Source organism: Macaca nemestrina, chromosome 11 (genome assembly GCF_043159975.1).
Source record: "Macaca nemestrina isolate mMacNem1 chromosome 11, mMacNem.hap1, whole genome shotgun sequence".
Classification (NCBI taxonomy): domain Eukaryota; kingdom Metazoa; phylum Chordata; class Mammalia; order Primates; family Cercopithecidae; genus Macaca; species Macaca nemestrina.
In genome coordinates, this window is record NC_092135.1 from 3,812,407 (window position 1) to 3,826,461 (window position 14,055).

The following is a 14,055-nucleotide window of genomic DNA, read 5'->3' on the forward strand; positions in this document are numbered from 1 at the left end:
CTCCCGACCTGACTCTGGCCCCTGCTGCCTCCACTTGTGCTGTGTGCTCTGCTCTGGGCTCCCCAGGCCACCGCAGCCCACCCTGGCTTCCTCTGGGGTCCACGTGGTACCATCCTGGCTGCAGTCCACAGACTTATCTACAGAACCAGCTGGAATTTCAGGCACCCTGAGAGGGATGAGAGAAAGGACGGGGAGGGGGCCTTCCTGGCCTGGAGTCAACTGGACACTCCTCTGGGGCGAGAGCCTTCGCTTCCAGCTGCAGAGATGAGTGTGGTGGAGGAGGCCCTGCCACTTCCCCTTCCCTCCCCATCTTTCTCAGGGGCAGGCCCGGGCTGCCGGCTCTTATGCAGAAAGGACTTCCAGGGGGCCAGCCGGGCTGGAAGGGCTCTCTGGGTTTTCGTTTTTGACCAGCAAGGCATTGTTGTAGGGCTGACGTAATTGGTCAAGTTTTTCTTGTCAGTTAAGGATGTAAAAGAGAACACCCAGCACCACTTTTTGCTCTCACCAGTATTTCACAAAGGAAAGGGAAAATCACCAAAAAGAGGAAGGAGATGATGATTTTAGGGTGACAGCCTCCCGAGAGAGGCCAGGCAGCTTCCTCAGTCAGCCGTTCTGAGCAGGCCACCACGGAAAAGCGTGATGAGTCTTCGTGGACGGGTGTCGGGGACGGAGCATGGGGGCTTGTCAAAAAGGTGGATCGCCACGTGGGGGCGAGGCCAGGGGCTTCCTGGGGGTCAGGGACTTGTGAAAAAGATGGATCACTGGCCGGGCGCCGTGGCTCATGCCTATAATCCCAGCACTTTGGGAGGTCGAGGTGGGCGGATCACGAGGTCAGGAGTTCGAAACCAGCCTGGCCAGCACGGTGACACCCCCATCTCTACTAAAAATACAAAAACTAGCCAGGCGTGGTGACGTGCACCTGTAGTCCCAGCTACTCTGGAGGCCGAGGCAGGAGAATAGCTTGAATCTGGGAGGTGGAGGTTGTGGCGATCCGAGATTGCACCACTGCACTCCAGCCTGGGCAACAGAGCAAGACTCTGTCTAAAAAAAATAGATGGATCAACACGTTGGGGCAAGGCCAGGCCTTCCTGGGAGGAACGTCCTCCCGGTTTTGTATTTCATAGCGAAAATATTTGTCAGCTTTGCATTCTAATCCACAAACTGTCTGTGTTTGTTATGTCACAAAAATGTTTTCTTTACCAGTTCGATCTTTGGATCAAAGCAAGATGGAGTGTGAATCTAATTCAGCAAGCTCCAGACACACCACCCCCTCCCCCCAGGGTCTATGTGCCCCAGTTTGGGAGTCAAAAGTTGAGTCTGGGCTTTGGAATTGATCAGGTGTGGCATCCTGGCTCTACTGTTCATTAGCTGAGTGACCTCCCTGACCCTCGGTTTCTTCATCTATAAAATGGGACCAAGAGTTGCCCCCTCAGGGTGGCCTAGGGATATGAGCCCAACGGGGAGGGGGTTCAAGGGTGGTGGGCGCCCCAAGGTGAATTCTTGGAGGAGAGATTACCTGGTGGTCATGCTTTACGCTACGAGCTTTGTGGAGCTTACCTGGAGGGGCACATGTGGGGCCCTCAACTGGGCTCCACAGGGAAGGAATGGGGAAGGGGTCCTCTCTGGAGTGAGAACCGAGCTGGCAGCATCTCCCTCAAGGGAAGGCAAGTTGACAGACGCCTGTCCCCAAAGCCAGCCCCTCCTGCCACCACCTCATATCCAGCCCGGGGGACGTGGAGGCCCCAGGTACGGGGGCACAGAGGAGCCAGGGAAGGGGGCTGAGGCCTGGCTCAGGTCCCCCTTTCGGAGCAGCCCTGAGAGTGTGAGCTGAGGGGGAGGACCCCATTCCCCCAGAGGTGCTGGGCCCTTCCTGGTGGGGGTGCGTCTTGCTGCCCTGGGCTCGCTCTTGGTTTCCCCATCTCTGGTTTTCTTTCCGGCTCCTTCCTCATTATGGGCTCTCCCCGGCCTCCCTCTGCCTCTTGCTTCTTCGTGGTTCCCCCACCTTCCTACTGTGCCTAGGAGCGACTGGAGGGCCGTGAACAGGTGGCTGTGCCAGGGAGGGTGTGCGTGAGCGTGTGTGGGCGTCATCTCACGCTGGGGCGCCTGCTGCGTGTACACGGCCGAGCTTGCTTTGCTGTGTGGAGCTCTGAGGGCCGGGGAGCATTCTGGCCTCCTAATGGAATGCACTTATCTATAAAGTCGTGCCTTTGAGAAGTTGGAAGGCATAGCCTGAAGGGTGGCTAGCCACTCCGAAGTGTGCTGTGTGTTCTGGGCTTGCTTCCTGGGACTCACTTCCCGGTGTCCCTGGGCTGTGCTCCTCAGCAGGAACCTGGGTCACTTCTCCCCTTTGCAGCCACAGCTGGGGCTGCTGCAAGGGGTCCAGCTGCCTGTAGCTTTCTCAGGGAGTCTGGGACCCTCATTCTAGCCCCTCTGTCCTTGGCTGCATGTCTGGGTGCCCTCCCCTCCCAGCCTGAGGGTGCAGCAGCAGCTCTGGCAGGGATGGACGGGGGGCGGGTGGGGAGAACAAGGCCTCAGTCGTCACCAGGAGAGTGCTAGCTTCTGGGTTAAGCACTGCTGCTCTGAAGTGGCAGAGCTGCCGACACCTCTGTACATGTGACTTCACTGGGTTCTGAGGAAGGAGAGAGTTTCCCTGGGCTGGCTGAGACCAGGAAGCTGCCCCTTGTGCAATCACCAGCCTGGGGCAGGTGCCACAGCCCACAGGCAGTGTGGGCTCCGAAGGAACACTGCGGTGGACTCAGAGGGCAGCTGCTACAACATGGGTCTGTCTCCTTTCCCACTTCTTGAAGCAGACAGACCTGAGTGATGATGCTTGTTCGCCGCCACCACAAGCCACAGAATCTGATCTCTGCTGCTGCTTAGCTGCAGAGCCAAATCCTTTAGTGCCTCAGCCTTTCCTTTCTTATCTCTAAAGTAGGGGTAATAATCTGCGGCTCTGAGCACGATGGAAAGGTGAAATGCCTAAGAGCGATGAGCACGCCTCTCCACTAAAGGAAATCGGGGCTCCTTGGAGTAATGGCTGATTCCAGGGCTGGGGCAGGGACAGTGCAGGCTGAGCCTGGAGCATCTGCTAGTGCCAGAAAGTAAGGAAGCGCCCGCAGACGAATGAGGACGTGTCCAAAACCTCCCACTGGTTGCACTTGGGACGTATGAGCATCAGAATGAATAATGAACGCACAACGAAGGACTCACGATATCCTCACCGCCCTCCTCACAAAGGCGAGACTAGGGGAAGCTCGTCTTTGTGGAATGCCGGGTCACGTGGAGGAGACTGGGTAACAGCGGGTTCCAGCCAAGATGATATTGCAGTGCTTCTCAGACTTCACCGCGCATATGGTGCGCCAGAGGGACGTGTTAAAGGGGACACTCTGGTTCAGCAGGTCTGCAGTTTTTCCTCTCCCCCAGGCTCTCGGAAGACTGTGATGCAGCTGCCCACAGACCTCACACTGAACAGCAAAGAATGATGGATAGTAAAGGCGGTGTGCAAAAAGTTCAACAACTTTTTGCCTTGCCACAGTGACCGTGATTGCCCTGCAGATGACTAAGAGAAAAGTGACCTTTCTTTCCAAGAGACCCGGCAAACACGACTCAGGCCCAGCGGTGGAGCTTAACACAGCTGTAATGTGGTCGGAAGGCTCAGCCTCCCCCTGCAGGACTCTCGCCAAAGCAGCGTTTAACCTGAACTTCCTCACAAGGAAACAATCAGGTGGACCCAGAGTGTGGGGCATCCTCTAGGCGATTGGTTTGCACTCTTAAAAAGATACCAGTATCGCGAAAGAAAAAAATAAAAAAGGATAGCATTGATAAATAGGCATACGGGGAATATTGTGGACTTAAGGAACGAGAGACCCGATAACCAGAAGCAATATGTGAGCCACAGTTGGATCCTAGACCCAGACACAAAGAGCATTTGGGGGACACCCAAGGATATTTGAATGTGGACCGTGTGTTAGATGGTATTTTAAAATACATATTGGACGTACTGGGGGTGCTCATGGTATCATGGGCATTTCAGAGCGTGTTCTTGTTCTTAGGAAACCTGTTGGAGTATTTAGGGGTGAAGTATTCTGGAGTGAAGGTCATCCCAGTGACCGTTCCGCTGCTTACCTTCCGTTGGCTGGGCAAATATACAAATGCAGGAACTGTTTATATGAGAGAAGAGTGACTGGGCGCGGTGGCTCGTACCTGCAATCCCAGCACTTTGTGGGGGCTGAGGCAGGAGGATCACTTGAGGCTAGGACTTCGAGACTAGCCTGGGCAACATAGTGAGGTCCCGTCTCTACAAAAACTAAAAATACTAGCTAGGCGCAGTGGCCTGTAGTCCCAGCTACTCGGGACACTGAGATGGGTGGATCGTTTAAACCCAGGAAGTCTAGGCTGCTGTGAGTCGTGATTGAGCCACGTACTCTAGCTTGGGCAACATAGCAAGAAAAGAGAAAAGCAAAATAAATAAATAAATAAATAAATAAATAAATAAATAAATAATAAAAAGGAAAGAAAGAAAAAAGCAAATGAATGTGACCAAGTGGTAACAGTTGATTGCGAATCTGGGCGAAGGGTAGAGGATAGTCCCTATAGTATCCTCTCCACATTCTTTGAGGTTTATACTTTGCAAATAAGGAGGTGGGAGGTTCACATGAGATGTGGAGGTGAGTGGTGGGCTGAGAACCTCTTTTCCTCCCTCTGCTCTCTCGCTGGGGCTGCTGCGGCCTCCTGCATGGAGGCCTAGATTGTTGGAGGCCACCGAGACCCTCCAACTGGAGGTGTGGAGCAGGCTTAGGCGGCTCCACTGTCAGAGTGGGGATGGGGAGGTGTGAGCAGAGCCGGGAGACGGGGTCCCGTGTGTCTGGATGCAGGGGCAGCTCGCATTTGAGAGATGGGCTTGGAGGAGGGTTATGTGCTGGGGAACTAGGTGACTATGGGGTCTGCAGGACTGTCCTCAGACTGGCTCCCTCTGCCCCTGGGAGTTTAATACTCCCCTTGTACCCCTTTCACCACTGCCACCCCAGCCTGATGTGCCAGACAGCAGGCAGCCTCTCGGGGCAGGAGAGGGGAGGTGGAGGGCCTTGTATCCCTTCCCCTGCCTGGGTGCCCACCACGGCCTGCCCACACCAACCCTGGTCTCGGTGCAGACTTGGCCTACGATGTCCCTGGCATCTCCAGCTGAGTCCCTGCAAGACCTCAGAGCTTGTGACCAGGGAAGCCTTCAGCTGGCCGTCCTGCCCTCTGTATCCCCTGCAGGGGCCCCTGGAGCACCAGGGCAGAAAGACCCCCAAGACCAGTCCTGTGTCATCAGCCACAGCTCCCCAGCTTGGCTGACCCGAGCTGTGTGTGGGAGAGGGTGGAGGAGGAGGGGCGAGGAGAGATTGACAGAGGGACAGCTCCCAGGAATCAGGGAGCGAGCCTGGACCCAGAGGTGGGGGGCGGGGGTTGGGGGAAGTATCGCCTTTGTCCTGTTCTAGGGGCCCTCTCTTTCGCCTCTTGGGGTGTCTCCCTTGGGACTGGGCCCAGGGAAAGCCTGGCCGGGTATCTGACAGTGGCCTTCCCCCTGCCCGCCCTCCCGTCCTCTGTCTGTGTCTGCCTGCCTGGGGAGCCTCGGTGTGAGAACGCCAGGGCGGCAGGGTGTGCATCCTGTCCCTGTGGCCCCTAACCGCAGGCTCTGCTGGGAGGAAGGGGCGAGACGGGGCTCACTACTCAGCCCGCCCTTCCTCTGCAGGCAAGTGGGGAGGAGATGATGCGGAAGGTGAGGGCCTTATGCATTTTCTGGGGTCTCAGCAGCTGGTGGGTGGGTGCCTGGGAGGGAGATTTGCTGGATGAGGCCCCCCTTCCATGTGTGTGGCTGGGGTGGGGTGTTGGGAACTCTGCAGCCACTGAGATGCCTCCAGCCGCAGCAGGGACAAGGGGTGCCGCTGGCTGGTGGAGGAGCCCCTAGCTTTCTGCCTGGCCCTGGCCAGGACCAGAGTGGCTGGGAATGTGGCCCTCACCCCTCCTCCCCTGGGCTTTCCTCCTGGGCCCCTGGGCTGGTCCTTCTCACGGCCCAGGGAAGTGCTTATCCCCTGCCCTGGGCTATGCCATTCAGACTGTGGGTGTGCGTCCCACAAGTGCCGGGGTCCCACTGGTCTCTGGGGCCGACGGAGGGATCAGAGACCCCAGGAGGGGCTGCTGGGGCCCAGCCGGGTGAGCCCGAAGACCCGGCCCTCCTCACTGTGGCGGCTGGAACTCCTGGCCCCTCCTGCCTGGACGGTGTCAGGCTGTGTCCTGATTTGTTTGTGCTCACCTGCCATCTGTCACATGGAGATGAGGACACTTCCCTTCTGAGGAGGTGGCCCTGGTGACTTGAAGTGCGTGCATGGTGGGTGGGTGCTGTATGTGGTGAGCTGCTCCTGGCTCAAACAAGACAGGCCTGGGCGCCCTTCCTCCCTCTGGGTTCGGTGGCCGTGCACTGACTGTGCCCCATGACTCACGCTGTGGGTCAGGGCCTTGCCTGCCACGCGGGGGCTGTTGTGAGGGTGGCAGGACTCCCTGTACCCACAGGGAGTGGCTGATGCCAGGGCCTTCTGCCCTCTCACTGGGCCATGAAAAAGGCCCTGGCGGATGGCTGGGGAGGGGCCCCCGCCCACGGGACGCTCCCACTGAGCCCCTCTGGGCCCTGGCGCCAGAGGCACGGCGCCAACTCAGTGAACCTCCCAGCCTTTCTAGGGAGGAGCCTTGGGCTGGTTGCCTTCCACAGCCGAGGCTCAGCGAGGCTGAACTCTGTGGATGTTTGTAGGAGGAGGTTCTGGAGCTGGCCACGGGGCCACACTTCGTCATTCCTGCCACCTGCCCCCCCCCCGCCCTGCCCTGGGGTGTCCCCTCCAAGGCACTTTAGCTCCACTCACATCTGACCTTGGGTTGAGGACGTGGTGAGAGGAAGCTTTGATAGGAGGTGACTGGGCGTGGCACTGATAAGGCTGTTGGGGCTGTTGGGGCTGTTGGCTCTGTGACTGCCTCTGCTTCCTGGGCCTCTGTGTGTCCTGTCCTCTGCCAAGTTATCAAAGGCTCCCCTTTGTTTATCCCAGAGCGAGTGTGCCTGATAAGTGTGTGATGAGTGTAGGTGGAACTGACTAAGGTGCCCTCCCCCAGTAACCCTGGACAGAGTGTAAATCCTGGCCTGTGCCGCCAGGCCCTCCTCCTCACCCAACTCCTGCTCATCCTTCAAAACCCAGCACAACTGTCCTGCCCAGCTTTCCTGAGTCGCTGCTGGGCCAGCCCCACCTGGACGCCTGGAGTCCCCTGTGTCCCTCAGTGGTCTGCCTGTGAGCTCAGCACAGGGGAGGCCCCACTAATCAGGTGTGGAACGGATGGGGTGGGAGATCTGTGTCCCAAGCCTCATGGCCTTGTCCCAGCTCCTGTTCTGGGGCAGGGGGTGCCCAGCTTGTTTTTCCCTGTGGTAGCCACACCAGGAGCTCCTTGAGGATGGGGACCCCAGGCCACATCCCTCATGGATGAAATGGGGGTATGTGCAGTGAGGATGGCATGTGGTCAAGGCCAACCTCGCCCATCAGTCTTCCCTGGGCCTTGGCCATGCTACGGCCTTGTTGTTCCTCCCATTTCCAAGGTAGGGGCACTGGAGCACCGAGAGCTTCAGCAGCCTGAGGTCCTGCAGAGTGGGGAGACCGGCTCAGCCTCAGGCTTCTGTGCTGTCACGCTGTCACGCCCTCCAGCCCTCAGGGCTGAGGGCTTTCTGTACATTACCCTTCCATTTTGCCTGGGAGGAGCCTGAGACTGAGACGCAGGGTGTTTTGTTTAGGGTCGTGTCTCTGCCCTCAAAGCCCACAGCTCAGATGAGCAGCAGCCTTGTGGCTGTCCTGTGCTTAGCCCTGTGTGGGTGTCAGGGACACAGAGATGACTGGAAGACTGTCCCTGACCTCAAGCTCTTCCTTTAGGGTAAGGGAGCGAGGCGCACAGGCACATCACATAGCAGTGAGGAGGGTCCCAGGCTCTGAGTGTTACAGAGTGTTTGGAGGGAAGGAGAGATCAGGGACAGTTCACACTGATGTCACCGAAGTAAGGTTTTGAAGGATGCATAGGAGTTTGCCATGTGCAGGTAGAGCGTGTGCATCTGTGACTTCTGTCTCGCATCTTGGGATGCCATCAGCCTGGACCCGGTGTGAGGGCTGGTGGTGTCAGTCAGGCCCGTCCCCCAGCTGTGTGAAGGCTTCTCTGCAGGCCTTTTAAGGATTTGCCATTTCTTGAATATCATGGGCCAGGTACTGCTTTGCACTTCATAGACATAATCTTTGTGATCCTTGGTGAGGGTGCCAGTGTTCACTTCATTTTGTAGATTGAGGCTCAGAGAGTAGCTGTCCCTTTTCCCAAGGGTCTTCTCACTGATGGCTGGAGTCTCACCTGGGCTGGAGAATCTCCCCGGTTCTCCGGCTGTCGGTGCAGAGCACACAGCAGTGTTTGGGAACTGGGTCGAGAGTGTGTCTGTCTCTGCCCACCTTGGGAGCCCTGGGGGCCAGTGTGGGAGGAGTAGACCGGGGACGTTTGCTGGCTGAGTGTCTGTCTTCCTGGGGAGAGGGACAGCAGGGCGTGGAGGGGTGTCCTGCCTGGTGCTCCTGCCTTGGGAGCTGGCCAGCCCCTGCCCTGTTTCTGGGAGCTTCTGGCTCTCTCTGGTGGCTCTGGTAGACTTCTGGGAGTTCTTTCCCATCCGGTGGTCTAGTCCTGTCTTTCGATGGGGAGATGCTGTGGGGCGGGCGCCTGAGCAGAGGGGCTGAGTCGCCCACCCAAGCTCTGTGCTGAGCCGGGTGAGGCACCTCCCCAGCTCAGCCCACCTTCTAGACGGTCCCTTCTGGATGTGGCTGCCAGGGAGGGGCGGCAGTGGGAGCCTGTGAGTTGCGCAGTGTCCATTTTCTTGCTCATGTGGGTTTTGTTTTGGTTTTTCTCTCATCCCAGTGTTAGCCCTTGGCATCCAACTGCACTTGCCCCATGGGCTGTGTCCTGACCGCTGTAGAACAGCATCATCGGTGGCTGCCTCCCGGTGCCCACCTGCCCCCTGCTGCCACTCTCACCTTCCCACACCATCCTCTGTGACCTCTGGTCACCTTGAGCAATTCAAAACTCCCCAGTAAGATGCTCCATCTCTGTGGTCTCCTTTCCTTTGTTGCAACCTCTCCCCTCTGTCTGAACTGCCACCCACTCCAGGAAGTCCCACTGACTGCCCAGGCTAGATGAGATCTCCACCCCAGGGTCCCACAGCCTTAAGTGTTCCCTCATGTCAAGACAGAGACCCACATCTCATTCCTCTCTGCTGCACCAGCCAAGGTGCCCAAGGCCAGGCACAGAGCAGGTGCTTGGTGAGAGATGGCCAAGAGCAGCTGGCCTTGCCAAGGCTCCTGGACTGGGCAGGGGAGGTGCAGCGGGCAGCATAGGCCTTGAAAGGGCCAGCAAGGTGGGAAGGGTCCTGGCTCTGTCCTGGTACCAGGCATCCCTTGGTCCGGGACCCTGGCCTGGGCCCTGGGCAGGCAAAGCTGATGTTCCTGGCAGCATGGGCTGGTTCTGGGTCTTGGAAGGGAGGGTATGTCTGCCGGCCTGCTGGCCTCAGCAGCTGCTGGGCTGGCCTCTTGCTCCTGGGGCTCCCCTCTGCTCCTGGACCCACCTTTTTCTCCCTTCGCTTTCCACTCACACCCCCTACCCCCATTTCCTTCTCGTTCTTGTGAGGCCTTGCCCACTGCCTGGGAGAGGCCTCTGCCGAGACGTCAGTGTTGGCCTTTCTGCTGCCATGACGGAGATGCCTCCTGGGCTGCGAACGGGTGTGTCCCGCCGCCATCCTGGTCTTCCTCTCTGCTCTCCTGCAAACACATCTGGCACTCCTCATCCCTTTTCTGTTCCTCAGCTCTGTCTTTTTCTTCTCCTGCTCTTTCCTACCATGCCCCCCTCACCGCTCTTTGCCTCTGTATTTTGTCTCCCTGCTCCCACCTCTCTCTCCGTCATGTGGAGCTCTGGGGTTGGAGGAGCAGGGCCCACAGAGGGAAGTCTGGGAGAGCGTGGTGGTCAGCAGATGCTCTCAGGGTCCTGGGCCAGCGCCCTCCTTTCCTAGAGCTTTCCCCTCTCCTGGTGTGGCTCCCTTTCTCTGCCCTTGCCCACCCATCCTTCACCTCCTTCACCTCCCCCTTCTCCTCCCAACACAGCTGAAGGAGGAAGACAGCTGCCACTCATCATGGGGGGCTGTGGAAAGTCCACCTCTGAGATTCTTGGTTGGGAGCAGAGCTAGTGGCTGTGAGCTCATGTGTGTGCCCTTGTGTGTGGGGTGTGCAGAGCAGAGTGCCCGGGGCAGGTCACATCAAAAAACCCAGTCAGATTGGAAGCAGACTCTGCGTGGCCCCCCGGCAGTTCCTGGCCACCCCTCGCTGCCCTCCTTGTTCCGGGATGGCTCCTGCCGGTTCAGGGCCTGCTCTGCTGTTGCCTGTGGCGTTCATGGGTCTTGGACCCAGGGAATAGAGTCATGCAGAGAAGTGAGGCTGCCCCTGCTTGGCCCCTCCCCTGCTTGGCTCACTGTTCACCTGCCAGGGTGGGGGCAGAGCACCCAGGGGTACAGTGTGAGATCAGCAAGGAGGGTGCCCAGTCCTTCCTGCTGTCTTTGAAGCCTCCCTCCTCCTGGCTGTGGTCACTACGTCAAGCCTGTCCTGAGCTCCATTTTTGGCCTATTGTCCAGCCCTGGGTAGGGAGTGGGGAGGCCTGAAGACCTGGTGGACCCAGCCATGCCCTGGGGGATTGCAGCCCTGGGTGGGGACCCTGGGCTGGGTAATGGTGGCTAGAGGCTTCCCAGACCCGGTCTGTGCTGCTGGTGACTGAGCACTCTTGGTTTGGCCACTCTCCTTTCCAAGGTAACACTCTCCCCTTCTCTCTTGGCTTCGGCAGGTTCTCCAGAAGCTAGGAAAGGCAGATGAGACCAAGGATGAGCAGTTTGAGCAGTGCGTCCAGAATTTCAACAAGCAGCTGGTGAGTGTGGGTGGCCCTTGGCCTTAGGGAGTTTGTGAAAATTCGGCTGCCAGGTGGAAAATGGCACAAGCTGAATTTGTGGAGTACGAGAGCTTGGAGGAGGATAATCAGTTGGGCTGACAAGATCATGTAAGGCTTCCTGGAGGAGGCAGCCCTGGCAATGCATGCTGGGAAAGAAGAGGGTTGGGGTATATATGCTTTAGGTCCTTGGTAGGAGGCATAGTAAGGGTAGTTGGGGGAGGGGGAGGGTGGGATAGGAGCAGGCAATAGATTGTGGCCAGACTCGAGGAAACTTTGCATGTCAGGGGCAAGTGGGAGCTGTAGAAGCTTCTTGCCAGGAGAATGGCATCTGCAGCAGTTAGTGTGGGGGCAGAGCTGGCTGGATTTGATTCGGGCATCTGCTGAGCATGGCATGTGCCTGGCTCTGTGGCAGGCTCAAGGCTGGGCTGTTGGGAGGCGTCCACAGCCATCTCCAATTGGCCCGGGAGCATTCTGAGAGAGGGCTGAGAGCAGCTGGGAGGGCTGGGGAGCAGCTGGGAGGGCCTGGGAGCATTCTGGGAGAGGGCCAGGGAGCATTCTGGGAGAGGACTGGGAGCATTCTGGGAGGGCCTGGGAGCATTCTGGGAGAGGGCCAGGGAGCATTCTGGGAGAGGACTGGGAGCATTCTGGGAGAGGGCCAGGGAGCATTCTGGGAGAGGACTGGGAGCATTCTGGGAGAGGACTGGGAGCATTCTGGGAGATGGCCGGGAGTAGCTGGGAGGGCTGGGAGCAGCCGGGAGAGGGCCGGGAGCAGCTGGGAGAGGGCCGGGAGCATTTGGGAGAGGGCTGGGGAGCAGCTGGGAGAGCTGGGAGCATTCTGGGACAGGACCGGGAGCAACTGGGAGTGCTGGGAGCATTCTGGGAGAGGGCGGGGGAGCAGCTGGGAGAGCCAGGAGCATTCTGGGAGACAGCTGGGGAGCATTCTGGGAGAGGACCAGGAGCAGCTGGGAGGGCTGGGAGCATTTTGGGAGAGGGCCGGGGAGCAGCTGGGAGGGCCAGGAGCATTCTGGGAGATGACTGGGGAGCATTCTGGGAGAGGGCCGGGGAGCAGCTGGGAGGGCCAGGAGCATTCTGGGAGATGGCTGGGGAGCATTCTGGGAGAGGACCAGGAGCAGCTGGGAGGGCTGGGAGCATTCTGGGAGAGGGCTAGGAGCAGTGGGGAGAGGCCCCAGGGCCAAGTCGGCCCTGGCTTGCCAGAGGGGCTCAGCCTGACAGGCTTCCCTGGACAGGAACTGGAGAGCCACCTTGGCTGCTTGTCCTTTAGGCCAGTTATGGGAGGAGTTTCAAGGCCCAGGTAAACCCTGTGGCAGGGATATCTACTGCCTCTGTGACCCTGGACAATTCCTTCCCAGGGCCCCTTGGGCCTCAGTTTCCTCACCTGCAAAATAGAGGCTTGAACAAGAAACATGGTCTTAGGTTCTTTTTTTTTTTTTTTTTGAGACGGAGTCTCGCTCTGTCGCCCAGGCTGGAGTGCAGTGGCGCAATCTCGGCTCACTGCAAGCTCCGCCTCCCGGGTTCACGCCATTCTCCTGCCTCAGCCTCCCGAGTAGCTGGGACTACAGGCGCCCGCCCCTGCGCCCGGCTAATTTTTTCTATTTTTAGTAGAGACGGGGTTTCACCATGGTCTCGATCTCCTGACCTTGTGATCCGCCCACCTCGGCCTCCCAAAGTGCTGGGATTACAGGCGTGAGCCACCACGCCCGGCCGGTCTTAGGTTCTGATTCCGTCTCTGGGAAGTCCCGTGGCATGTCCCTACTCAGCTGGCTTCATCGGGTTGTGGGTTGCTCTGAAGGCCCTTTAGGAGTTGCTGTGGCCGTGGGCCAGGAACTGCTGTGTTTGACAGACATCTTTGCAATCCTTGAAATGGGGGCTGATATTCTCCTCATTTTGCAGATGAGGCACTTGGGTTTCAGAGAGGTTACGCACAGCTTCCAAGGCTATGTAGCTGGTGTGTAGCTCTGCGGCCTTTGGCTCACTCTCGAGTTTCCTCTCTGGAGCTGATCCCTTTTCCTGAGGGCAGCTGGCTAGGCTGGGGAGACAGGTTGGGGTGGAGTTGGTGGGAGCCCCTTAGAACAGGCTGAACTGGCCGGGCACTGTGGCTCATGCCTGTAATCCCAGCATTTTGGGAGGCTGAGGCGGGCAGATCATGAGGTCAGGAGTTCAAGACCAGCCTGGCCAATATGGTGCCTCTACTAAAAATACAAAATTAGCCAGGCGTGGTGGCATGCACCTGTAGTCCTCGCTACTCAGGAGGCTGGGGCAGAAGAATCTCTTGAGCCTGGGAGGCAGAGGTTGCAGTGGGCCGAAATCGTGCCACTGGACTCCAGCCTAGGCTACAGAGCGAGCCTCCGGTCTCAAAACAAACAAACAAACAAAAAACAGGCTGAGCTTTGACAGAGTGAGGGAAGCACAGTTGGGAGCTGAGGCTCTGTGTGGCCTGGCCCCAGGGCCGAAACCACAGTGTTGCTGTGTCCACTGTCCCTCAGAGTCACCCTCTCTGGGTCTCTGACTCTGGGCAGGCAGTCACTCACTGCTCCTTGGACAGAGGGGTTAGACAGAGAGGCCAGGGCTATAAGATAGCCAGTGCTTCAGGCTGCCAGGTGGCTGCCGGGCTGTGGGTGTGGAGCAGTCCTGAGATGGGCCTCTGTCTGCCCTCGGGCTCGGGTTTGGTGGGGTGGCTGGCTTTTCAGGGGCCAGGGCTGGCAGTTGGGGTGGGGGTTTAAGGTCGTGTTCAAGGCTGGAGCTAAGGCAGTCAGCCGGTTCTGGATTTGATTGGTGTGTGGGGATGGCAGGGTGTGGGGGTGGGGGTGGGGACCAGGCAGGAATGGGGTGAAGGTCACTGTTGTTGTGGGAGTGAGTTCAGGAGGCTACAGTGGGCTTGGGGGCCCTGGGAAAGGAGAGAGAGAATGGGGCGTGGGAAGACTGGAGGCAGAGCTTTTTTTTGTCCCTTATTCTGTGAACCCCAAGCCTAGTGGGCCCAGCGCTAGGAGGGACAAAGATGGCAGGTGATTCAAT

General features: G+C 58.4%; 1 protein-coding gene across 28 annotated transcripts in view; it reads left to right on the top strand.

Annotated features, from left to right (window-relative positions):
• Positions 1 to 14,055, top strand: part of LOC105492432 (bridging integrator 1) — a 59,323-nt gene that overhangs the window by 19,346 nt on the left and 25,922 nt on the right. For 26 of the 28 annotated variants that reach the window (XM_071072535.1, XM_011759528.2, XM_024796220.2 and 23 more), the window contains exon 2: positions 10,921 to 11,001. In XM_071072535.1, coding sequence (XP_070928636.1) covers positions 10,921 to 11,001 — 81 coding nt within the window. Of the gene's footprint in view, positions 1 to 5,526; positions 5,762 to 10,920; positions 11,002 to 14,055 lie in introns of those variants that run through there. The other 2 variants (XM_024796225.2, XM_011759531.3) reach the window with 2 other exon arrangements.